We start from the raw sequence: 25853 nt of genomic DNA, 5'->3' as shown, positions 1-25853 counted from the left end.
TACACATCTATATTTGTACAAAAAGTACGGTGGAGAGACTCAAGTTGAAAGAAATCGGCCTGATGTTCCAAATTAGTTGCTTATCCCAATGTGCACTGTGGTTTAAAAATAAATTTTAAAAAACGAGCATGAAAATTTAGCTTGTTGACCTCTCCCTGTATTATCCCCATAGCCTGAGAGAACACAGCAGTGTTTTCTGAGTCAAGGCTATAACTCAGGCATGTTTTCAATAAAACCCAGCATTGAAGAGTCAAAACAGTACAGCTAGTGTATATTTATGCCACAGTTTATGCAATATAAACACACAGAAGGAGGTGATTCACTGGACTAAGTTAGAGTGCACATGCACCGTACGTTCAAATAAGCACAGATGATAAGTGAGTGTGTGATTAAACGTGCTGTAAACGGACTGCACACAGGGAACGGAGAGCAGACAGATGAGTTTTGAAACAATGGTCGCCGTTTCCTGGTACAACGTGGCTTCTGGAGAGTCTATCAGTAAAAAAAAAAAAAAGAAAGAAAAATGTAAAAAATGCAACTCGTGTGCAAATAAATAGGAGAGCCCTTTTAAAGGGGATAGATCACAAAGTTTTTGTACCTTTTATAAACTTTATTGGCATGTTTTCTTTGTTGTTTTATGTACGATTTTGAAAAGTTATTGCTTGCGTTCATTTCTGCAGCATGTATTCTGAAATGGTTGCCAAATTAGATAAGTGTTTTGTTTTCCATTGTTTGTTAAAGATGTCTTACTTGGAGAAGAGCCCAGCTTTAGTCTTTTTTGTGGTAGTCAGCTTGTGATTCGAGCGTAAAGGTGCTGATTGGTGGGAGAGAGACTCACAGCCCCCGCACCCCCCCCCCCCCCCCCCCAATGCCCCCCCCCCCCAATGCCCCCGCCCACCTGTCCCCCGACACTCTCACCACAGGGGCTCACATTTGGCTCTGACAACTGCCGAAATCGCACGATGTAAGCAGTCTGCTCTACACACACGCGCACACACACACACACACACAGACACTCACACACACACACACACACACACACACCATGGAGCACGCTCGGCCCAAACCGGCTGACCACCCACTGTAACACTCTCACACACACACACGCACACACACACACACATACACAGACACTCACACACATACACACACACACACACACACACACACTCACACGCACACATACACACGCACACACACACACACACACACACATTTGCATATCTACCGTACCACTAACCCCTATCACACACAAACCACCCACTGTTGCATACACACACACACACGTCTACTGTACCACTAACCCCTATCACACACAAACCACCCGCTGTTGCATAAACACACACACACACACATCTACTGTACCACTAACCCCTATCACACACAAACCACCCACTGTTGCATACACACACACACACACACACACACACACACACACACAATCTAACACTCGCCTCTGTCAGACACTGACTGTGACAAATTGTGGATTTGGGTCAGTTCACCGATTTGGATTCTTATGATGCACCTCAGTGTGCCAGACAATCTTGAGATGTTGATTCAAATGTCGTTTGTGTGTGGTTGCACAGCATTTCAAAATGGCAACAAAAGAAGAAAAAAATTCAATTAAATATTGCATTAAATAATTCAATAGAGCAATTCATGTCTCGATCAGCTATGTCAAATCAAATTGTAGCGTATCAAATCCTGTTGTATTGCATCCAATAACATCCACGGTTTCTAAGTTTATAAATTTGTATGTTTCAGGGGAGGGTCCCAGCAAGTCAGCGATAGAGTGTTTTCATAAAGATAACTCGTTAAACGTGAGAGGATGCCTTTGTTTAAACATTCAACAGCCTGTGATGTGGTGTACAAGACCATTTCATCAGCATGAACATGTACCATGCAGTCTGTATTTGGACAATGACTGATTTTTGTTGTTTTGGCTGTTTTACTCCAGCACATTGGATTTGAAATGAAACGGTTTCAATTCAAATCCATGTGTATCTACATCCATATCAGGTTAAATTAAAGCTAACAGTATGCGTTTTAACCTCATATTCATTGTTTAATGTCAAATCCAATGTGCTGGAGTACAGAGCCAATACAACATTTATCACTATCCAAATACTTACAGACTGCACTGTAGATCTATATTTCTGAATTACGTAGGTAAATGATTTATAACTTTGTAATTGCTTAAAAAATGAAGTAGTGGTCCCAACACGGAGCCCTGGGGTACACCGCTAGTTTTAGCTGATGCCCTCATTTTGCTACAACGCTCAATTATCGACACGTATCTTAATTCATAAACGTAATCAGGCGCATAAATAAATATGCTGAGCTGCTGGAAGACTTGCAGGCTCCCGGCTCCCGTGCCGCACGGTCTGCGGTGTGGGAGTCTCAGGAGGCGCTGAGCTGTCTGGAGCGACCGTCTGAACCTTTCAAACGCAGCCGAGCTCACGCTGAGGAGAGGGAACTCAAATACAGCGCAGAACGGTCCAGCAGAGCTGCCCAGAACGAGTGGGCCTGGCGGGGGGGGGGGCGCACTGAATGGCCTGAATCGAAGTCTGGAGAAAGGCTTCAGTTGAGAGAAAGGTTTTGTGGCGAGTGAAATTCGGAGGAACCCCCTCCCCCCCTCCCTACCATCCCCCTCTTATCAGGTGGGCTCAGCGTGCTGCTGGGAACAGTCATAAGTGCTTATCAGGGCCAGGACTGAGCGCGTTTCTGTGTGTTTCTGTGTGTGTGTGTGTGTGTGTGTGTTTTTGTGTGTTTGTGTCTTTCTGTGTTTGCGTGTTTCTGCGTGTTTGTGTATTTCTGTGTTTGCGTGTTTGTGTCTTTCTGTGTTTGCGTGCTTCTGCGTGTTTCTGCGTTCTGTGCAGTCACTGTCAGCACTGACCAGGCAGAGAGGTCTGGTAGTTTATGTTGGTCAGTGAGCCTGCATCATTCGCATGCACACGGCCTGCTCTCGTTACAGAAATCCCCCATGCTGATTGGCTGTCAGAGGTACGCCGCTCCCTGCTGACGGTTCTGAGGAGCTATTCTCCGCAGCAGAGCTCGTTTCCACTGAAATCCCCATTACCATCGCCTCCCTATTCCCATTACCATCGGCTCCCTATTCCCTGCCTGTCTGCCTGCCTGCCTGTCTGTCTGTCTGTGTCTGTCTGGCCATCTGTCTGTCTGCCTGCGTGTCTGTCTGTCTGTCTGGCTGGCTGTCTGTGTGTATGTGCATGTGTCTGTGTACCGGCTTCTCACTATGCAGTCACTTGGATCGGGCCGTGTGTGTGTGTGTGTGTGTGTGTGTGTGTGTGTGCGCGTGTGTGAGCTGCAGTCACATGCAAGTGTTTCTTCAGACAGTCCCGCTGAGGATGGCATGAATGCAAATGTGCCTAAGCGTGCTGCCAGCTCTGTGATTGGCTGGGGTGGGTTTCTCCGGCTGTCACTCAAACTGTCAGTCTCGCTGATAAAGGGTGACTTAAGCTATTTTGGCAGATTGAAGGGTGTCACGAAAAAACAGGATAACTCACATTTAAAAAAAAAAAACGTTTGTTCCACCCCCCCCCCCCCCCCCCCCCACTTCATACAACATTAACTGCCACATCAGTCATCCGCAAACAGTTTTCAGTCCATTTCTCAAAATGCGGCGAGCACAGAACCAAACGTTTAATTACCTTAAAATTGGCTTAATGTGGGTTAATGGCTCCCACTGTTCCCTGCTGCAAAAAAAATTAAACAAACTGATAGTTAGGGGGAACTTAAGCATCTCCGATTTATTTGTAAGGACAGGAGAATATAAGATCCCACCTCCCACAACAGGGACAGCGTCCCATGGATAGCGCCCGGGGGGAAATATGTGGAAAGTTTTTCTTCTTAAACCCTGGAATACATCTTGGTCGTGTGCCCGGGCACAAGCCGAACGGTCGTTAGGCCGCGATTCGACCGCTGGTGAGATTAAAAAAACGCAGCCAGAGAAATTTACAGCCACAGCCCCAGAATCCTCTCCCACCGTTTCCTGTGGTTTAGGCCGAGACACCAACGTCAGATTGTCTACAGCGCGCTCTACTCAAAATACAGCAAATAACTGGAGGACGGAGTGTAGCACAGTGGGGTGTAGCACAGTGGGTAAGGAGCTGGGCTTGTAACCGAAAGGTCGCAGGTTCGATTCCCGGGTAAGGACACTGCCGTTGCACCCTTGAGCACGGTACTTAACCAGCATTGCTTCAGTATATATCCAGCTGTATAAATGGATACAATGTAAAATGCTATGTAAAAAAGTTGTGTAAGTCGCTCTGGATAAGAGCGTCTGCTAAATGCCTGTAATGTAACAGGCCTAGATTAATACGAGTACGCCACTTTTGTAAACGTAGCGCGCACCGTCTGCGCTTGCCGGTTTATCAAACACATTCGCTACTGCGCAGCTGTTCACCACCATTATGTACTGCAAGCAACTCAAAACACACATTTATCTGGTTTCAAACATTGAATTGATTTGTTTTAGTGCTCCGTGTTCGACCGACACAATGTCAGGAGTCGCTGCTAACCCGTTGTTCCTTCCGTTAGTTCCATTATCAAACTGGAATGACGTAATCCGAATGTCACGAATCAGTGTCATTTTATTGGAAGCACTGGACAAGAAGAACTGGCTATTTTAAACTGGGCGGGGGGGGGGGGGGGGGCGTATAATGTATTCGGTATTACTTTCCAGTATCTAATTAGATGTGTCATTATTGTATATAAAGTAGAACTGACAAAATATATATAATTATTTCTATTATTTCTATGTAAAAATATACTGTCATTTCTTCTGTGAGATAATTGAACATTGTATGGAAATGGTATAGTCCAGAAAATGCGAAGTTATATAAGCATATTTGCTGTCAGTGTGGTGGTTGGCAGTAGGTGGGTGTAATTGCATGGGTATAACTGATGTGCTGATTTTTTTGTTTTGTATATAAATATTTGTATACTAGTTGGGGGCAATAAAACACCCCACAAGTTTGAGTCTCATCCCCCCCCCCCCCCCATATGGCGCCCCCACCGATGCTATCTACGCCCCCGTCGCTGCGGGTCAGGGCTGGAGCTGCTGATAACGTGGGCCAGACAACAGTTTACTGCAGAAGCGTAGCCACGCCCACCGCGCTGTTAAATCCGCGCGGTCACATGGTCGCGCCGGATAGCGGTTGCACGGCGACATGCACGATCGCTGCTGAACACGGCTGTGTTTAGTCTGCGGGAGCAGGAATGGGCGGGGACGGGCGGGGGGGGGGGCGAGTCTGTCTGTCTGCCGCTCTCTCACTCTCTCACTCTCTCACCGTTCTGGCAGTCTCTCAGGCTGGGAGTCTGTGATGTCATATTCTTAACAGAAGCGCAAGCAAGTAGACTGAGACTAACAAAAGGGGTGTGATTTTAGGAAAAAATGTGATGTTCTTAGATAAGAAAGACGATGGTATGATGGGTATATTCAGGGGATGAGGAAGATGATGGTAATGATGGGTATATTCAGGGGATGAGGAAGATGATGGTAATGATGGGTATATTCAGGGGATGAGGAAGATGATGGTAATGATGGGTATATTCAGGGGATGAGGAAGATGATGGTAATGATGGGTATATTCAGGGGGTGAGGAAGATGATGGTATGATGGGTATATTCAGGGGATGAGGAAGATGATGGTAATGATGGGTATATTCAGGGGATGAGGAAGATGATGGTATGATGGGTATATTCAGGGGATGAGGAAGATGATGGTATGATGGGTATATTCAGGGGATGAGGAAGATGATGGTATGATGGGTATATTCGGGATGAGGAAGATGATGGTATGATGGGTATATTCAGGGGACGAGGAAGATGATGGTATGGTGGGTATATCCAGGGGATGAGGAAGATGATGGTATGATGGGTATATTCAGGGGATGAGGAAGATGATGGTATGATGGGTATATTTAGGAGATGAGGAAGATGATGGTATAATGGGTATATTTAGGAGATGAGGTGTGATCCTCTTGTGTGTTATCCACGGCACACCTACAGCATTATCACACCATCTATAGATCAGAGCCTCACTAAAACATCAGCTACAAGCAGACATCAGCCTTCATCAGTAGCAGACAGACCTCAGTCTTACATCATTTACCTGCATTACTGGATCAAGAATAACAAAACATTTAATATGCTGTGTAACCAAATATTAAATATGAACAGATAAATAAACTTCAATCTTTGCGGAATACATGTACTGTTAGTTGTGCCCTGCCTATCCTAACACCTGACCGGACCAGATATCCAAAGTTGAACTGTTAACCAGAAGTAGGGAGATTAATCCACACTAATTACTAATCTTAATATGACACAATACAAAATGTAATTATATTATAAACTGATATATTTTGCAAGCCAATGGCTTTACTGTTATATAGGCTACTGTGAATCTTGATGCCTGCGGACTCTTTTCCTGCTACAAGACCTCCGTGAGAGAGAAGAAAGGAAGCCGTTCCCATCTCTCCTTTTTTCTCTCTGTCTCGCTCTGTCGATGCGTGACAGCTTGTCCTGCTCTTGCGCCGCGCACAGCATGTCATTAGGAAACGGCGTCTGCTCATCCCCGGGGCTTAGGAGGAGTGACATCATCAGCGCGAGACGCGCTCACGAGACGCGAGACGTGGTAGAAAAAAAATGCGCTCGTTTAACGGCAGCTCTCCGGAAACTCGCCCCAGCGGAACAATCGCGCGCTCCACCTCACACGCCTCCCGCGGACGCATTCCAGTGCGATAATAATTATAATCACGATGATTGCCGGTCTTGAGAGTGGAGTTACTTGTGGGGTTTTTGATTTTATTTTTATGACTGCGTCCCGATTATTTAATCACAATTCATAACTGCCGTTTACAGCTTTCGGAGTCTGTTCCGCTGGTCACTGGCTTTTATAATAGTTTCTATGGAATTTGGAAGTAGTTAGGCATTTCCTTCTAATTTTGAGGTTAGTCTTTGGAACAGCCTTTTCGTGGCCCCAGGTGCCAAGGTGCAATTCTGACTTGGACATCTCCATGTATGCATGTGTCATATATATGAAATACCAGTCATTGCGCTAAAAAGAATATAAACTTGCTTATAAAATGTAATAAAACATGTAAAATCACCCTTAAAATCAACGTAAAAATATGAATATGAAAACTGTTTTTCATTTGGATGTTTTTCAGGATGGATAAACTAAAATGTACTGTCAAAATTTGTTTTATAGAAACATCGCCATTGTCACATGTCATTCCATGGCTGCACATACAGTATTAGCACCACTCACAGTTTGAGTTGTTTGTTATTCATGTTGACCTGATGGGTTGTAACTGGTAGAGCACGTCACAGAGCACAGCGCATTCCAGACCTTGGAGTGAAATTATAACGGTGTCCCCCCCCCCCCCAGGCCGTGGGATGCTAGGTCCGTGCTTTTCATTACAGACCATCACATCAGATTCCCATAAATACCTCCGTCTCCACGGAAGATGTGCCACTAATTTGTTTTTTTGTTGTTGTTGTTTTTGTTTTGCTTTTTGTTATTGCTTTTTTAAAACCAAATGGGGGTAATTATGACACCTCGGATGAAGCATAATAGTTTTCCATTTCCATTTATAGGTCCATTGGGCCAAAGCCGTCTAATAGACGAGACACAAGTGTGTGTCAAATATCTTTGTGCTTATTTCATGAAGCTGGAAACCGATGATCACAATGAAACTGAGAGTCGTGTAATTTATTTTTCCAGAACTGAGAGAAAGTGCAATTTAAAGTTTAAACTGCTCCTGTGTATTTAAGTTCACCAAACTCCTATAAAGGTTGGTAATGAATGGACAGTGCAGTAGAACTGTACAAATAGTAAATACAATAAGTGCCATATATTTTTAAAAATACATACCTTTGCCTCTTACATATAGGTGCATTGCACACAAATTTAATAGGCTAAGGTATGAAATTGTGTATACTAAAGGACTTACCTAAATCATATTTTCATATATTGCGATGCATAGAAACATTTTGCGTGGCGTATCGACAGGTTTCTGAAGAAATGTGCAGAGAGGTGGGAGCTCTACCCCAGAGCAGGGTGACACATTCCGCGCATGATTGACAGCGATAATTTATTTCCTTTCCCCAACGGTCTCATGTTCTCAGGCTGCAAAGTGTTCAGAGGAAGAAGTGCATCGTTATGGGAGAGTACAGTTTCAGGTGAACAGGAAGTTACAGAGAAAGATTGGGTTTTTTTTTTTTCCACTTTCGCATGAATACTGCCAGAGAAAGTAAAACTACAGGAAGCGTATGTATTGTTGCATTTGCATGCCAACGGGACTCATAAAAAAAAAAACACGTGAAATTGTCCCATACAGTTATTAGTAGTTATTTTCATATTTGAGATGCATGCTATTTTCTGGCACGCATTCTGAAGAAAGCCCCGTGAATATTTCCCATGGAGTACCACAGACACCACAGTGAGCAGCCAGTTGCAGTACTGCATCCGTCCACCGCGGCCGACCGTGAATCACAGCGGCATCCCCGACACGTCCTCCCAGAGCTGCCTTTATGAATCCCACCGTTCATAAAAAAAACAGATCTGAGGCGCGGAGGAGTTCGACCTTAAGCCCCACGTGACAGAGAGAGCTCTGAACACAGAGAGAGCACACACACCCTGCCTGGATGGTACACCGGGCGGATGGTATCTCTGGGCAGGGAGACCCCCCTGTGTGTCCCACAGCGCTGGAGAGCACTGCTCTGAGCAGAGAGAGACCCCCCTGTGTGTCCCACAGCGCTGGACAGCACTGCTCTGAGCAGGGAGAGACCCCCCTGTGTGTCCCACAGCGCTGGACAGCACTGCTCTGAGCAGGGAGAGGCCGTGCTTGATCTTATCACTGTCTCTCTCACAGGGACAAAACAAACAGAAATAATAAAAGATGTATAAACAGTGAAAAGCGTTGCCCAGGAGAGAAAGGGGATTGTTTAAGCCGCACTGCCTAACCTCTCCTTCTTCTTCTTCCTCTCCCTCTCCCCTCCCCTCCTTCCCCCCCTCACAGACGGTAAACGGCGTGTAGGTGCAGCGGGGGCTTCAGCCGAGCGATCGCCGCTGTCTGCTGCCATGACGACCAGCCGCTGCAGCCAGCTCCCCGAGGTGCTGTCGGACAGGCTGGACCCCGCCCACGCGCCGCGCAGGCCGGGCTGCAGAGACCACGCCCCCCTCGCCGCCGCCGGGCCCCCGGACCGCCCGGGCCCCGCCCACACGGGGAAGGTCGTGGACGAGCCCAGCGGGCGTGGCGGCGGGCAGCCGCAGTACGTCATGCAGGTCTCCGCCAAGGACGGCCAGCTGCTCTCCACCGTGGTCGGGACCTTCGCCACGCCGAGGTGCCAACCGCCATTTCAGCTCAAACCGCAATTTCACCTCAAAACGCCATTTCAGCTCGAACCGCCATTTCACCTCAAATCCGCCATTTCACCTCAAACCGCCATTTTGGCTCAAACTGCCATTTCGGCTCGAACCGCCATTTCGGCTCAAAACGCCATTTCGGCTCAAAACGCCATTTCAGCTCAAACCGCCATTTCACCTCAAACTGCCATTTCAGCTCACTATTTGCAACGGTTCACAAGTCTGTCTTCATGTGTGTACAGAGCATGCTCAGAGAAAACGCGTGCCCTTAACTTTGACTTACAAACTCAATGCCAGTATCAGATGGGTTTTTTGCCCCCACAGAGATTGGTCTGCGAGTTAATCCTGGTGAACCATTTTGCCAAAATGTTTTTGTGAGCAGTGCTGGCTCAAACTTCTGAGGGTCCCTAAGCAGGATTTGATTTAGGGGGCCCCCTCCAGCCCACCCACCCCCAAAATAATGTATATATTTTAGAGTAATTAGCGGGGCCTTGAGCACCCGGTTGTCTCTTAACGGGTCGGGCCGGCTCGGTCTGGGAGGAAAGATGGTTGTCTGTGAGGAAAGATGCTTCACTTGCGTTTAATAGTCACAGCTGAGGGCATGTTGATAGGCCTATGCTCTCTGTCTCTGTATCAGGCCTTAGCGTACTGCTGCTGTTTTTTTATCTAAAAGAAGGCTGAGAAATGATTCTCTGTCCTCCATTTTGTTTTTATCTGGTATGTATTTTATTCAGTTCAATAAGTGTAGAATAGATATCTTGACAAACATCTGGCAGCAAATATCCTCTAACCCAGTTTAGAGTATATTACAGTGAAGAAGGGTGAGGGGGAAAATAAGATTGGAGGAAAATTAATGAGTAAATGAAAAAAAAACACAACAGAAATGTAAAAACACAAAAATTCTCTTTAAAAAAATGCAGACCCGATATGATGCCATAGCAACAGCTGTTTTTAAACACCCAATTAAACTTAGATTGATGTCAGGGCAGCAAATGGGGTTGCATTTAAAACTTGCTTTAACACAGTCATGCCATGATATCTCAGTGAATTCTTTTTCGGAATTAAATTAAGAGTCTGAATGTTTCACAGAAGCCGCAACGATGTGTTTAAATGGAGCGGTTTGTGAGGGAAAGTGCATTAAATTTAATTGAGCAGCTCAGCACAATTGAAAAGGGCCTTTAAACTGAATGTCTGGATTTAAGCTAAGGCTTCGCACCCATTGTTTTCCCCCCATGAATTGGCTGAATTGAGTCATTATACCCCCTCCTCCACTTAACACACACACACACACACACGTGTGCACTAAGACACACACACACACACACACACGTGTGCACTAAGACACACACACACACACACACACACACACACACACACACACACACACACACGTGTGCACTAAGACACACACACACACACACAGACACACACACACACGTGTGCACTAAGACACACACACACACACAGACACACACGTGTGCACTAAGACACACACACATACACACATGTGCACTAAGACACACACACACATACACAGACACACACAGACACGCACACACACACACACGTATACATATACACACACACACACACATGCACACACACCCTTTCATGACATTCACAGATGTTGATCATGTTCAGCCCGGTGCCAGACGGTGAATGGTAGGGGGAGAGCAGTGCGATTGTGTTCAGCCCGGTGCCAGACGGTGAATGGTAGGGGGAGAGCAGTGGGATTGTGTTCAGCCCGGTGTCAGACGGTGAATGGTAGGGGGAGAGCAGTGGGATTGTGTTCAGCGGGCCGGTTTCAGACAGGGCTGAATGGACGGGGGACCTGTTGGGGATTGCCCGTCCAGGGGCGACTCGGGGTGCGGCCTTCTACGCGAGCGGGAGGCGCGGGGCCTGTAGGACAGAGTTTGGGGGTCTGGGGGTTTGGGGGGGTGTGTGAAGGCCTTTGATGGAACCACAGCGAGAGCGCACCAGTCTGGGACCCGCGGCGCAGGGTCTAAATTTAGCCGTGTGATTAGCATGCATGACGGGGCGCTTTGTAACAGTCTGGGCTGGCCTGTGTATCAAAGTCTGGGCCCCGTCCGCCCCCCCCCCCCCCCACCCCACCCCACCCCACCCCAATACCCCCCCACCCCAGGCTCAGCAGACAAAGGCAGGCTTTGGGAGAGTCAGCTGCCACAGTTAGCCCTTGAACAGAAAAACTCATCACTGCCAAACCAAGACCTGGCACACAATCCACCACACCAGGACCATATACACAATCCACCACACCACGACCTGGTACACAATCCACCACACCAAGACCTGGCACACAATCCACCACACCAGGACCATATACACAATCCACCACACCACGACCTGGTACACAATCCACCACACCACGACCATGTACACAATCCATTACACCAAGACCATGAACACAATGTTTTACGAACGCGTCCGTTCCCTTTGCCTTTTTGTTATTCGATGTAAACGGTCTTTGTCCGGAGGCGTCCCGACGTTCTTGGAAAGCCCTTACCCGGAAACAGATTGCCTTTCATCAATGCGTCGAGATAAACCGAAATAATCCACACTAAAGATTATCCCCCATACAGAAAATGAGGAAGATTACTTTCCATATAGTAAATGAAAACATAACCCCCTTCTACATATGCTGCTAATCCAGAGAATGAAGAAAGGGGAGCGGGAGATTACCACGGGAAACCCTGCTCAGAGCATTCCTCCAATTTGTCCTTTTAATTTGATTGCATGCTAAGTAACAGAGATTACATTTCATCATCATCATCATCATTTTCCCCCGTTTTGAACAGGCTAAAATCTGTTTACAGCGTCTTATACCCTCAGTAAATCCCAAACACAAACAGCCATTCATTTCTGTTTCCCCCCCAGCCCCCCCTCCCCATAACACTGAGCTTTTGTTTTTGTTTGGGTAACTGTCCTTGTCTTGTCTCATTTTTTCTGTAGTTTCACTGGCTCTATCAGGGGAAATACACCTTTTTTCTAAACAGAACTCAAAATTACTGTAATAACCCACTTGGCTCCTGAAATTCAGTTTCTTGGTGCTTTCCAAGGACAGCTGCACTTTCCCAATTTACTTTCATTTCCTCAGCGCAGACCGATAAAATATGGGCGATACTGAAAATATCTGCTCAGCTACCGGGAATTTCAACCCCTGAAATCATTTGCACTTCATGTTATGCTTTAAAAAATTTTTTATCCTAGACCCTTCCCCCCCACACCCCCCCCAACTCTCTCCTGTTTATAAAACTTATACTTATGCCACCTTTAAAAAAATGTGAACAAAATAACAACCCCCCTCCACTCCTCCAGAAGTTGGAGTACATCTCTCTCCTCTTTCTTTTGTTCATTTTATCGATCTCTCCGCTTTCACTCCTCCCTGTCTTTCTCTGTCCTGTTGTTCTCTCTGCTCTGTTTCTTCTCCGCATTATCTCCAGAACAGAACGCAGGCCTTCGTTTTGCTAATGTGCGTAAATAATAGCTGCGGCCCAGTCGGCAACGGCAACAGTGACGATAATGATGGTGGGGGAATGAGGGCTAATGTGCTCATTCAGACACAGCAGTAATATTGATAATGATAATAAAAATAGAACTCAACTTGTGGTTGTTAATGTGGGATATCTTCATTACTGTCTCCCTGTGCCTCAGGCTGTGGAAGTCTCATTTTCTCAGTATTTGTTAAATTTATGAAGTGATTTGTGAGTGGCTAACCCGTGTGTGTGTGTGTGTATGCGTGTGCCTCTATGTGTATGTGTGTGTATGTGTATGTGTGCGCGTGCCGTGTGTATATGTGTGTGTGTATGCGTGTGTGCTTCTGTGTATGTGTGTGTACATGTGCGCATGTGTGTGTATATATGTGTGTGTGTGTGTGCGCGTGTGCATGCGTGCGGGCATGTCTATGTGTGTGTGCGTGTGCATGTGGGCGTGTCTATATGTGTGTGTATGCGTGTCTCTATATGTGTGTGTATGCGTGTCTCTATTTGTGTGTGTATGTGTGTGTGTGTGTGTGTGTGCGTGTGCGTGTCTGTATGTGTGTGTATGCGTGTGTCTCTATTTGTGTGTGTACCCTCCAGCCCCCTGGTGGAGAGGCCCATGTGTCGGATCTGTCACGAGGGCAGTGGGCAGGAGGAGCTGCTCTCCCCCTGTGAGTGTGCGGGCACCCTGGGCACCATCCACCGCAGCTGCCTGGAGCACTGGCTCTCCGCCTCCAGCACCAGCATGTGCGAGCTCTGCCACTTCCAGTTCAGCGTGCAGCGCAAGACCCGCCCCCTGCTGGAGGTACGTAAGCCCCGCCCCCTGCTGGAGGTACGTAAGCCCCGCCCCCTGCTGGAGGTACGTAAGCCCCGCCCCCTCCTGGAGGTACATAAGCCCCGCCCCCTTATGGGGGCATGTTAGATCCGCCCCCTCCTGGAAGTGCAGAAGCCCCACCCCCTCCTGGAGATACGTAAGCCCCGCCCCCTTATGGAGGCATGTTAGATCCGCCCCCTCCTGGAAGTGCAGAAGCCCCACCCCCTCCTGGAGGTACGTAAGCCCCACCCCCTCCTGGAGGTACATAAGCCCCGCCCCCTTCCTGGAGGTACGTAAGCCCCGCCCCCTTCCTGGAGGTACGTAAGCCCCGCCCCCTTCCTGGAGGTACGTAAGCCCCGCCCCCTCCTGGAAGTGCAGAAGCCCCACCCCCTCCTGGAGGTACGCAAGCCCCGCCCCCTCCTGGAGGTATGCAAGCCCCACCCCCTTATGGAGGCAGGTTAGATCCGCCCCCTCCTGGAAGTGCAGAAGCCCTGCCTCCTCCTGGAGGTACATAAGACCCACCTCCTCCTGGATGTACATAAGACCCACCCCCTTCTGGAGGTACATAAGCCCCGCCCCCTTCCTGGAGGTACATAAGCCCCACCCCCTCCTGGAGGTGCATAAGCCCCGCCCCCCCTCAGGTCTGTCACCCCTCCCCGTCTACACTCTCTGAAGCAGAGGTGGAAAGTCTAGGGCTCAGAAAATGTAAAAGTTCTGCCGTGTGTTTCTTCCACACTGTGAACTCAGCCAGCTGATTTCTGTAATTAGTTCTGCCTCCTGGCTGAAGAATTGTGCTAATTAGCAAATACAGGAGACTGGAACAGAAGTGAGTGTTTTTCTCCACGCTGGGGAGTTTCTACCTCGCTCGCTCGCGTCCGTGCTTTTTGGGGGTTCAGGCCCGGTCCCTGCTCCCGTGCTTTTTGGGGGTTCAGGCCCGGTCCCTGCTGGTCCCAGGTTGTGTAAGTACAGAGCCTGTCTCTCTGGCTGGTCGCCTGTGCGCTCTGAAGGAACCTGTATAAATAAATGTGCCGGTAAAACGGTAAAATAGAGGCTAAAGTTGCGACGCGTCCTCTTTGTGTTAGGAGGGGTCGAACTGGGCTCGGGCTTCAGTTTAGGGGTTTTTTTTGTGGTTGGATGTTTATAACGCACACTAAGTTTATTTCAGTAGTGTGGTTGGGCGGGGGGGTGGTTGGCCTGTCTGTCTGGCAGAAATCAGCCTTTTTCCTGCAGTCAGCCCTGGGGGGGGGGGGGGGGGTCACATGAGGGCTTTTGCAAAATACGCCAGCGAGTCGCTACTGGAAGCGTCTGCGGTGGGAACTCGTAACCGCACACACAGAAAAGCCGTTAAGAGGGGGGGTGGGTGGGGCGGGTGTCTAAGAAAGCGAAACCCTGCATTTGCGATTACTTGTAGAAGCCAGATTTGGGAGCAGGTCCCCCTTTTCACAATGACAGACTGGAGTCTCGCGAAGGAAAGGAAACCTCGTCTGACTGGAATCCCACGGATTTCATCCCTGCTTTCGGTTTGCCTCTACACAGCGCTATCCTCCGCCCCCTGCGCGCGTCTCCGTGGCGACCCGCCCGATTCTGCTTCCTGCAGACCGCACGCGGGGGAACGAAGGGGGGGAAACGCTGTAGTGAGGGCGGGCCGAGCCGCTGGAGCGCTTTCGGCTGAATCGCGGGCGTGGCGATCGGGCGCGGCGGCGGCGTCTGCTCGTGCGGAACCTTCACGGTTTCGTGAGGAACCGCACGATCGACGGGTGAATTCTGAGGGTAATCCCAAATCACGGCAACAACAGCCGTGCTATTATATTTACAACCAGACCAGTCACTCACCCCCCCGGGCTGCCTCTCGGTCGAGAGAAAGGAGGGAAATCTCACTGATATTTCCTAGAAGCCACATCCTGCAGGAGCAGGCAACCTCTCAGTTCCTCATAGTCTACACTTCCTGTTTAGGACCTGTCTTCGGGTCAGCTGTTGCCGGGGGAAACGGGAGGGGAGTTGTGGTTTTTTCCCTGCATTTATCAACTTATTCTCCATCTCCTAAAATATCAGCGTCAGTCTTTTAAAATAGCATGTGCCTACCTGGATCCCGTCTTAAAGACCACATACTCCTTAGGGGTGGGAGTGTTGGCCTTTTGGGGGGGGGGGGTATACGTGGGTTTTAATTCCACTTTGGGCTCAGTGCCCTTTGATAACGGTTTACATGCCGCAAACCCCGCAGTTCCATATTACCCACCTGCGTAGTCAGTCACACACAAGGACTACAAGTCTAACAAAGGATATCAGACAATCACACTGGCTCTTTCATACAGCTAGTGCCCACTTTCACATACACGTACTCGTTTAAGGGATGTGCTATTGTGTTGTCATCATAGTTGCACTTGTGCATCATAGTTTGTAAGTGTGAAGAGTGACGACTGTCTGTTCAGAACAGAATGGAGCGATTGTGTCCCAGTGACTCAAATAAAAAATAAATTTAAAAAACCTTCTCATTTATCTCTCTATCTCTCTCTGACAAAAAGTCACAGCCAGAAGGCGTCTTGCAGTTGTGTTTTATCAGTAAACAAGCCGTATTTGTTATGAGGAGTGGCGGGGAGGGAAGGCCGCAGAAGCCTGTTGTTATGGAGATGGAGGCACGCGTGACGGAATTGACGTGACTGAGGGTGAGATCAGTCTCTGAAATGGCTTTCAGCTTTCTGGCTTATCTTTCCGAGTCCCGTTCTCCTTGCGACAGAAGTATTCGCCACTTAGCGGATTTGTAATTAATCCCGCCGTGCAGCAAGTGTTAAATAAAAGGGTCTCTTAAATGTCAATTTGCTCTCGTTCTCTCTCAAAGAAAATCTCTCTCAATCTTGTGACAAATCTCTGTCAATTTACAAAAAAAGACTAATAACATTCACACATTAATACTATGTGTTCACCCCGTCTCTCAAAGTAATTATTTATCGCTTCCTCTCAATCTCACTGAAAATAATGATAAAAAGAACAGAAGTAAGTAGAAAGCTTACAAATGAGAGAGAAGCTAAGTTTCCTGGTATAATGTAGACTATTTGGGTTGGGCTGCATCCTTACTGTGTTCCGTCATATTAGCGTTTCATACGGTACGTGGATATAACGCACGCCTGGGGAGTATCCAGGAATTCTGAGCCTTCTGGAAGAATAACGCACTTGGTCTCTTAGAGGGTGTGTAAGATTAAAAATTATTTTTGCCACCCCCCTCCCCCCATCCCCCCTTATGATAGCACTAAACATGTCTCTCTGTCCCTCTCTGGGTGTGTAAAAGAGCTGAACTTTTACACACCACGTCTCTCTCTCTCTCTCTCTCTCTCGCTCTCTCTCTCTGTGTAACACCCCTCTCTCTCTCTCTCTCTGTGTGTAACGCCTCTCTCTCTCTCTCTCTCTCTCTGTGTAACGCCTCTCTCTCTCTGTGTGTAACGCCCCTGTCTCTATCTCTCTCTCTCTCTCTCTCTGTGTAATGCCTCTCTCTCTGTGTATAACGCCTCTCTCTCTCTCTCTCTCTCTCTCTCTGTAACGGTGCTGAACACCCCTCTCTCTCTCTCTGTGTAACGCCTCTCTCTCTCTCTCTCTCTGTGTAACGCCTCTCTCTCTCTCTCTGTGTAACACCCCTCTCTCTCTCTGTGTAACGCGTCTCTCTCTCTCTCTCTCTCTCTGTGTAACGCCCCCCTCTCTCTCTCTCTCTCTCTCTCTCTCTGTGTGTAACGCCTCTCTCTCTCTCTCTCTCTGTAACGGTGCTGAACGCCCCTCTCTCTCTCTCTCTCTCTCTCTCTCTGTGTGTGTAACGCCTCTCTCTCTCTCTCTCTGTAACGGTGCTGAACGCCCCTCTCAATTCAATTCAATTCAATTCAATAAGCTTTATTGGCATGGTAAGGGTACACTTACATTGCCAAAGCATTCACTCACATGACTCTCTCTCTCTCTCTCTCTCTCTCTCTCCCCCACAGTGGGTGCGGAGCCCCGGTTTGAGGCAGGCCCAGAGGACGCTTTTGGGGGACATGGTGTGCTTCCTGCTCATCACGCCGCTGGCCACCATCTCGGGCTGGCTGTGCCTGCGGGGCGCGGTCGACCACCTGCACTTCTCCAGCCGCCTGGAGGCCGTGGGGCTCATCGCCCTGACCGTCGCCCTCTTCACCATCTACCTCTTCTGGACCCTGGTGAGCCCCTCCTCCCCAAACCCGCCCCCTACCCCTACCCCCATCACCATCTACCTCTTCTGGACCCTGGTGAGCCCCTCCTCCCCAAACCCGCCCCCTACCCCCTACCCCCGTCACCATCTACCTCTTCTGGACACTTGGCACCGTACTACAATTCCCATCAACCTCTCCACCACAGTGCCATAGACATACCAGACAAATACTCTGCAATGAACTATGGGTAGCTGAGGCAAGGAAGCAAAGAAATGGCGGTGTACATTGTATTTTCAAGATAAAGAATGGGGCATTGTATTAATAGGCTAACTTGCTTAGTCAATAACACAAACATGTACCCACACATGTTTTTATGATTTTAAAACTGAAAAAATATTGAGGAGCACAAATGTTGATAGGTGTACATATGCTTTTACTATTATACTATTTTTACCATCACCAGTCATTGGTCTGACCTTTAGGAGCGTTATAGCGCATGGCATCATGCTCTGAGTGTTTGTATTATCAGCTGCACTAGATCTTTTCGGTCATTTTGGGGTGAAATTCCTTTAAATATTGCATTATGGAAAATAACTTTTTTTTTTTTTAAACGTTCAGGTTATCTTTTGGGTACATGTTAATCCAGGGGTTACTGAAATACCCCACACTTTCTCCAGCAGCTGCTCAGTAACCCCATGATGTCACAGTACATTTTATAATCCCTCCCATCACTGTAGGGACCAGAAAGAAGTTCACCCCCATTTTTGACAGGAAGTTCCATTGTCAAACAGCACACAGTTTGGCTCCATTGGACTATAGTGGACTACTGAAAGGCATTGTTACAAAAATGAACACAGGAAATTGTCAAGAAAAAAAAAAAGCGGAATTTATTATGCATAAAATATATTGACTGCATGTAGTCCTGCCACACGTACGACTCATGGATAAATAAGAACACAGTCGAATAAAAGGATCCGTTTTTTTTTTCCCCCCCCGAGGAAATTACTATGATATTGTACACCCGTCAGCTATCGGAGATTGCGGACGGCCTGGTGGTATTGATATTGATATTGCCGGAGCGTTATCTGTGGGAAATCATGCCCCCCCCACCCCCCCATTCCCCCACCCCCCCACCCCCACCGCAGTGAGCGAGAGAATCCCCGCAGTGCTGTTCAGGGGTTCGTGTCAGGTGAACGTGGCGTTCGCAGAGCAGCGAATGTGTGCTTCTGCAGAGCAGCAGAACCAAATAAATCCGTTATTGTTTTCAAAACAAATACTTTTTTATGGTGTGTTTACACGTCTCAGTTTGCGATAGAGAGAGAGGAGTACCATAAATATTCATGACGGAGTTCCTAAAGCCGCAGAGTGAGAGCACCCCTGACGTAGCATACTGATGTAGCGACTGAGTTCTGTGAGTTCTGACGTAGTAAGTTCTGACATGGTGACACGTAGCGCACCGAGTAAGTTCTTGTCTCGGCCTGTAACCTAAAGGTCACAGGTTTGATTCCCAGGTAGGACACTGCTAATGTACCCTTCAGCAAAGGTACTTAACCTGCATTGCTTCAGTATATATCCAGCTGTATAAATGGATGCTGTGTAAATGCTATGTAAAAAGTTATGCAAGTTGCTCTGGATAAGAGCACCTACTAAATGCCTGTAATGTGTGTGTGTGTGCGTGCTTGCGTGTGCTTATGTGCGTGTGTGTGTGTGTGCGCGTGCGTGCGAGTGTGTGCTTATGTGTGTGCGTGTTTGTGTGTGTGTGTGTGTGCGCGTGCGTGTGTGCATTGAGGCCTAATCCTGAAACGCTTCCCCCTCTCCCTCAGGTATCGCTCAGGTACCACTGTCGGCTGTATAACGAGTGGAGGCAGACCAATCAGAGGGTGGTTCTCCTGCTCCCAAAAACGCACGGGGAGCCCCCAGCACAGCAGCCCCTCACGGGCCCCCCTCCCGCAAAACGCCCCTCCAAAGAGACCATCGTCTGAGCGCCGTCGGGAACCCCCTTCCCGGGACCGATACCTATCCCGAATTCTGGCCCCCACACCGCAAAGGGGCTGGGAATTGTGGGGTCAGGGTGGGGGTCGGGGTGGGGGTGGGTGTGTCAAAGACTCACTGGGATTCACTTCACGAATCAGAGCAGGGGGAACATTTTGTGGAGGACACCCCTGTTCGGACTCGTTTGGAGGACAAATTCCCGCCGTGTGAGAAAACGCCTGTGGAGGGGCCGCTAACTCCTCCCCCTGTCTGTGGAGGGGCCGCTAACTCCTCCCCCTGTCTGTGGGGGGGGGGGGCGGGTGACTATGGAGCTGTAAATCCCTACGATCTGGAGCTGTGATTCACGTGTAAGTCCGCATGTAGCGGAAGACATGGAGATGATTCTCTTTCCCCTCTTTAATTGAGCCAAGCTAAGGCCTCCATTCAGACTGAACTTGCCATGCTCCCCTATCCTTCATCTTAAAAAGCAATTTTAGACAATGTTGCTTTTTACCCAAAAACTCAAGTTTTGCACTGTGTGTGGGAAAACTGCGAGGAGAAAAGTATTTCCATGATTAAGCTTCACACTCAAAGTTAACGGCAAAGCAAGCTATGCAGGCTAAAATCCTGAAGGTCCACTTAATCAGTTCAACACTAGAATGCACTGCTGCATAGATAAGGAACAGAACGTGATTGATTGGAAGTTGTGTTTCATGATACAGGTGTTCTGCCTTGACACTCATATTTCAGCTGGACAGGAATGCAGTTCAGTATTTTAAGCTCAGTAAAGATGTAATCACTCATTTAAGCCTCCATAAAAGGGCATAGTAGGACCCCGAGGAGAATTTCAGGTTAAAAAAAAATGAATTAAGGGGTTTTGACACGCTTGAAAATATGGGTTAAGGATGTTAAATGGTTTAATGATGTCAGATTACAAATTTGGAGGAAAAATGTGAATTTTTTTTTTTTTACCTGTTTCTTTTGGGGTGGAGTGATGTTCTGTGCCTTGGACTTGTCAGAAATCAGGTTGGAAAGAAAACATTTTGTGGGGGGGGGGCACAGGTTAATTTACTAGTACAGTCCAGATTTTTCTGAGTGCATTCTTACCAAAACATACAGGACCGCTGGGCCTTTGCTTGTAAATGTGTGGAGCGCTCCTCACATCCGTAAGTCTTAAGATTTCCTCAGTTTAAAGCAAATCCTGTGTGCTGTGGGTTTTTATATTCAGACTTGATGTTCCCTTAGAGTGTTCGTCATAATGTCTCCCTCTGGGTGGAATATGCGCGATCAAGGTTGTATTGTTTTTTTGGGGGGTTTTTTTGTTTCTTTCCTTTGACTTGGGTGTGGATGTGTCTTTCCCCCACTTCCACGTTTGTAATTTTCACTTGCCATGTTTGTTTTGTGTCTGGTTCTTTGAGCTGTTTCCACTGCACTGTGAATCGGCAGTTGGGCACTGTTGTGAATCAAAGTGAATTTATATATTTGTGTTTTTTCCCCACCTCCTCTTGTTTACAAATTTCAGGAGATGAACAGCTGTAGGCCTCTGGGTATTGGTTAAGACAGAGTGCTGTTCATTGGGCCAAAGTTAACCCTTTTTACATTGTGCTTGGGAGTATAGGCTTAAATTATACCATGAGCTCGTAGGGAAGCTGCTTTGAGTGTGTTTAATTATCCTGCCAATTAACCCTGCTCTGAAAACCGCTTTCTCTTTAATTTTATTTGAAACGCATAACCATTTTATTTGGAAAAATGTTAAAATGATATGAAGCACTTATTTAAAACTGCCATATTTATATTGCCCCGATGTCAGTTTTTTCCATTAAAACCACTGAACCTGTGTTTGTGATTTCACTTTTTTTAATGTTCAGGACCAGCTGATTCAGATGATTCAGATTCCACGAGTAAAAGACACGGATTAATTTTTAATTTCCAGTTTCAATCCAGGGAATGGAATTGTGTTCATGTTAACTGTCTGGCGTTTAAACTTCAGAGCAGAACATGAAGGAATGTAATTGCTTTCTGTAATTGTACAAACAAACCCAAGAAAACCTCATGCAGGCCGTATGGGATTTCATTGTCGTAATTGACGTAAAAACTCTGGTTTAGTCCCTCAGTCGGCGTTGTTATAAACACAGGTAGGCCTATTCCTCTATATATCAAACAAACAAACGCGGTAAATACGCACTCAAGTTTGCCCCGAACAATCGTGTAAAAAAACAACAAAAAACAAAAACAAATGGACAAATCCATAAATGAGCTCAAATTAAAAACAACACAAAACAACCAAAATAACACAAGCAGGTAGCTTGTAGTTCACTCACCAGTTTGGAGTGGAGAACAGAGTCTGTTATTATACTCTCAGTAACTTGGTGCTTATTCCAAGATTTCTCTTTTCGTTGGCAGAATGGTTTTTGCTTTTCCGCGCGCCTTCTGGTTTCCAGAGAACATACACGCTCCTCTCGCCAGAGAATACCTACACTTTTAGATCTGTTCCTCCTTTCTCCTCCATCGGTAATTTCTGGTTTTTGGGGCCTTACTTATAAAAAATGTCATTGTATTGAAACACCTTAAAGGTAAAAGTTAAATTCGCTGACGTTTGATTTATATATAAAAATAACAATAAAAACAGACGGAAAGAAAGTTGCTTACGTTGGGTTAAAGTCGCGTATCTGCGTTTTACGCATCTGGGATATATTAAATCTCAAATGAACTTCGATTTCAAGTCACGTGAACGTGCTTTACAATTCCCTTGTGAATGTGGTCAATAAAGCGCATTTCAGATCAAATCTGCGACAGCAGAAGCGATGAAAATAGAGAGTTCCAGTAGTTTATGCGATGCTCTGGTTAACAAAATTAACTTAAATGACCATTTCTGCAAGTTTTGCACCTCAGAGTGACCGATTTAATTTGTTATAAATGGAAACGTAAAAGTTTCCGCAACTTCTGCAAATGCAAAAGTCATGCATATTTTTAGTTTGTTTTAACTCTAAAAAATCCTCACAATTTATTTTTTTTCTTAATGCACATGCACCGATAGTGCCCAGAAAGGTGGAAACGCTTGGGTAAGTGAGGAACACAAAGTTTACTGAAAGCAGGTGCTTCCACTCAGGTGTGGTACCTGAGTTAAATAAGCAGATAACATCCCAGCATGCTCAGCGTGGTGAATAAAACTGCAGGCTGGCCCGGTTGTCTATAATTATGGCCAGCGTGCCTCAGGGACTTTGAGACACGGGTGATTTGTGACTCATGTTTGGCAGGATCTTCAGTGATGATGAGGCTGAACTCACTGACCTCTCAGGTGGAAGAGTGTCTGAGGTGATATCTGTGTGGAACTCTAAGGATTAGTGCAGGTGTGGTGCATACCTGAGGAAGCCCACAGGGGTGAGTTCTCTGCTCCACCAGTGCAGGGTTCTGCCGGTTCCATACTGGTGTGGGATGCATTCCACTGCTATGGTCTGGATGTACTCATAGCCTTAGAAAGCAAGTCCAAGGCTAATCAATACTTACCGATTTTGAGCGATCACCTTCATGAAATGAATGAATGGAACATCATTGCATTTATGTAGCACTTTTCCGAACACTCAGAGTGCTTTACAGTGATGAGGGGGAACTCACCTCAACCGCCTCCAATGTGTAGCACCCACCTGGGTGATGCACGGCAGCCATTTTGCGCCAGAACGCTCACCATACATCAGCTGAGGCGGCGAGGGAGAATCATAGGTGCAGTATTACTTTCCTGCCAGCAGGGGGTTTCTTCCAGGATGACAACGCCCTCCTCCATCTACAGTGCAGACACCCTCCAGTTTGATGAGGACAGTGGTGTCCATAAGCCAGGTTCTTCTCCCTCACCAGAGCTGAACCCAACGGCGTGCTTATGGAAGATTCTGGAACATCTGCGACATCAGCGTTTCCCCACCTGCATCAACACAGCGTGTGAGCTGGCTGGCTACTGCGGAAAAATGGCTCCGCTGTCCCATCTGCGAAATTCCAGATGTTGGTGGAACGTCAGATAAAAGCTGTGCTGTGGCAGCACGTGGTGGCCGAACACTCTGTTATCGGCGTTTTCACCTTTTTGGCCACTGCTTGTACCTACAACAAAATACCAGAGTTTGATTAAAACATAGAGGTAATGAGAATAAATGATTCAATTCAAAATTGCTGCATTTTGACTTGACGTTCAAAGTTACAGGCATTTCACAGTTGTGAACGAGCCCCATTCTCTAAGGCAGGGGTGTCCAATCTTGTCCGAAAAAGGGGGTGATACGAGTGTAGGGTTTGTTTTAGCCCAGCTCTGTGACACCTGATTCAGCTAATTAACAACTCATGGTCTTCAATCGCAACCTTGAGAAGTCAAATCAGGTGTCCCGGGACAGGGCTAAAACAAAAACCTGCACCCACACCAGGCCCTATTCGGATAAGACTGGACACCCCTGCCCTAAGAGGTCATATCTCTGAGGATGGGAGAGATGATTGTGTAGATATATATATGTAATAATATAATGTATATAACGTGTGGTTATAATAATAACTACAATAAGCACAAGCATCAGCAAGCGCACTAGTAATTACTGTGGTCAGCTCTCTGTTCAGACCGTCTTTCCTTATTAAATAAAAATCCTGGAGTTACGCCGACAGCCCGCAGTCAGATGGTCTCCAAAAGCCAGACTGTATATCACGCAGCACATGGAAAAAACAGCTGTAGCTACGCTGTTTTCATAGCTATCCTACAAGGTACGGTTAGCATGACATGAACATTCAGCTGTACTGGCTACACACAAGTAATATTTGTGGGGGGGGAAAATCACACCTTAGATATTCCGTAATGTTTGGTTTGATTCACTGAATTTCATTACATTACATTTCAGGCATTTAGCAGACGCTCAGACTGACTTACACAAGTTTTCTTTTTTTTTTTACATAGCCGTTACATTGTATCCATTTATACAGCTGGATATATACTGACGCAACGCAGGTTAAGTACTTTGCTCAAGGGTACAACAACAGTGTCCTACTGGGGAATCGAACCTATGACCTTTAGGTTACAAGACCAAAACCTTACCCATTACACTACCCTGCCACCATGTTTCACATCCTACTCTTCAACAGGGTGTGACTAATGGAAGTAAGAAACCCTGTTTTTAAAGAAAGGAAAAAGCATTTTTTAAAAATAAAATAAAATTCATTTCAATTCTAGAGTAGGTTTTTGATCAGCCCAGACTGTTATGCTATTATATTATTCAATAAAGTTACATTTAACATGGGCAACTAGCATCCACAATCCAAACCACAAGTGATATGGAAAATATGTTTGAGGATGACATTAACTGCACTTACGAGTTTATTAAGGTGGTAACTTCTCGTAACTTTTAAACATGACTAATCTGATATTTTAAGTGTGTGGGGTTTAGATTTGTAGTTAAGCTTGCAGGCGTGCTTTCTTGACTTTTGTGGTTTAAAGAATTTTTTACAAGGTGTTGGATTCCGCTACAAAACCATGAAGTATTGCTGCAGGGTACTTGTCATGAACTCATATGTGTAAAACAATGTTAATCATGAGCAGTTCTAACAGGTGGCAGGTGGATTAAAACGTAATTTCAAGGGTTAAAGGGATACGTCTCAGAATAAGGGACTTTTAAAACCTTTTTAGTTAATACTTTATCACACTTTGTAAGACGAACTGCATGCATGAACACATACATAGACATTTTGATGTGTTATTTCTTACCACAGATAACCCAACGGCTCCAAATTCATTTGAGGTCAGGGACATCTTAGACATTGTAACTACCCAACGCACACATACACACACACACACACACACACACATGCACTCACACACATGCATGCACACATACACACACACACAGTTGCATGTCTCAACTGACAGTGAAGAACCATGAATGAACACTTCCCTCAGTCAGCAGATATAATTTCAGAGCCCCTCGTCTAGACAGTTAAATGCTGCCACTAAAGGTTAACTGTTGAGCAAAAGAATATCATTTTATAAGAGTTCACAACTGCCTGAGTAGAAA

General features: G+C 46.7%; 1 protein-coding gene across 1 annotated transcript in view; it reads left to right on the top strand.

Annotated features, from left to right (window-relative positions):
* Positions 1-21660, top strand: part of LOC118212845 (E3 ubiquitin-protein ligase MARCHF3-like) — a 35917-nt gene extending 14257 nt beyond the window's left edge. The window contains exons 2-5 of the mRNA XM_035391243.1: positions 9048-9372; positions 13492-13696; positions 17668-17877; positions 19674-21660. Coding sequence (XP_035247134.1) covers positions 9110-9372; positions 13492-13696; positions 17668-17877; positions 19674-19832 — 837 coding nt within the window. The 5' untranslated portion in view covers positions 9048-9109 and the 3' untranslated portion in view covers positions 19833-21660. The remainder of the gene's footprint in view (positions 1-9047; positions 9373-13491; positions 13697-17667; positions 17878-19673) is intronic.
* Positions 21661-25853: the final 4193 nt, after the last annotated feature.

Source organism: Anguilla anguilla, chromosome 14 (assembly GCF_013347855.1).
Source record: "Anguilla anguilla isolate fAngAng1 chromosome 14, fAngAng1.pri, whole genome shotgun sequence".
Classification (NCBI taxonomy): domain Eukaryota; kingdom Metazoa; phylum Chordata; class Actinopteri; order Anguilliformes; family Anguillidae; genus Anguilla; species Anguilla anguilla.
This window is presented reverse-complemented; position numbering and strand designations above follow the sequence as displayed.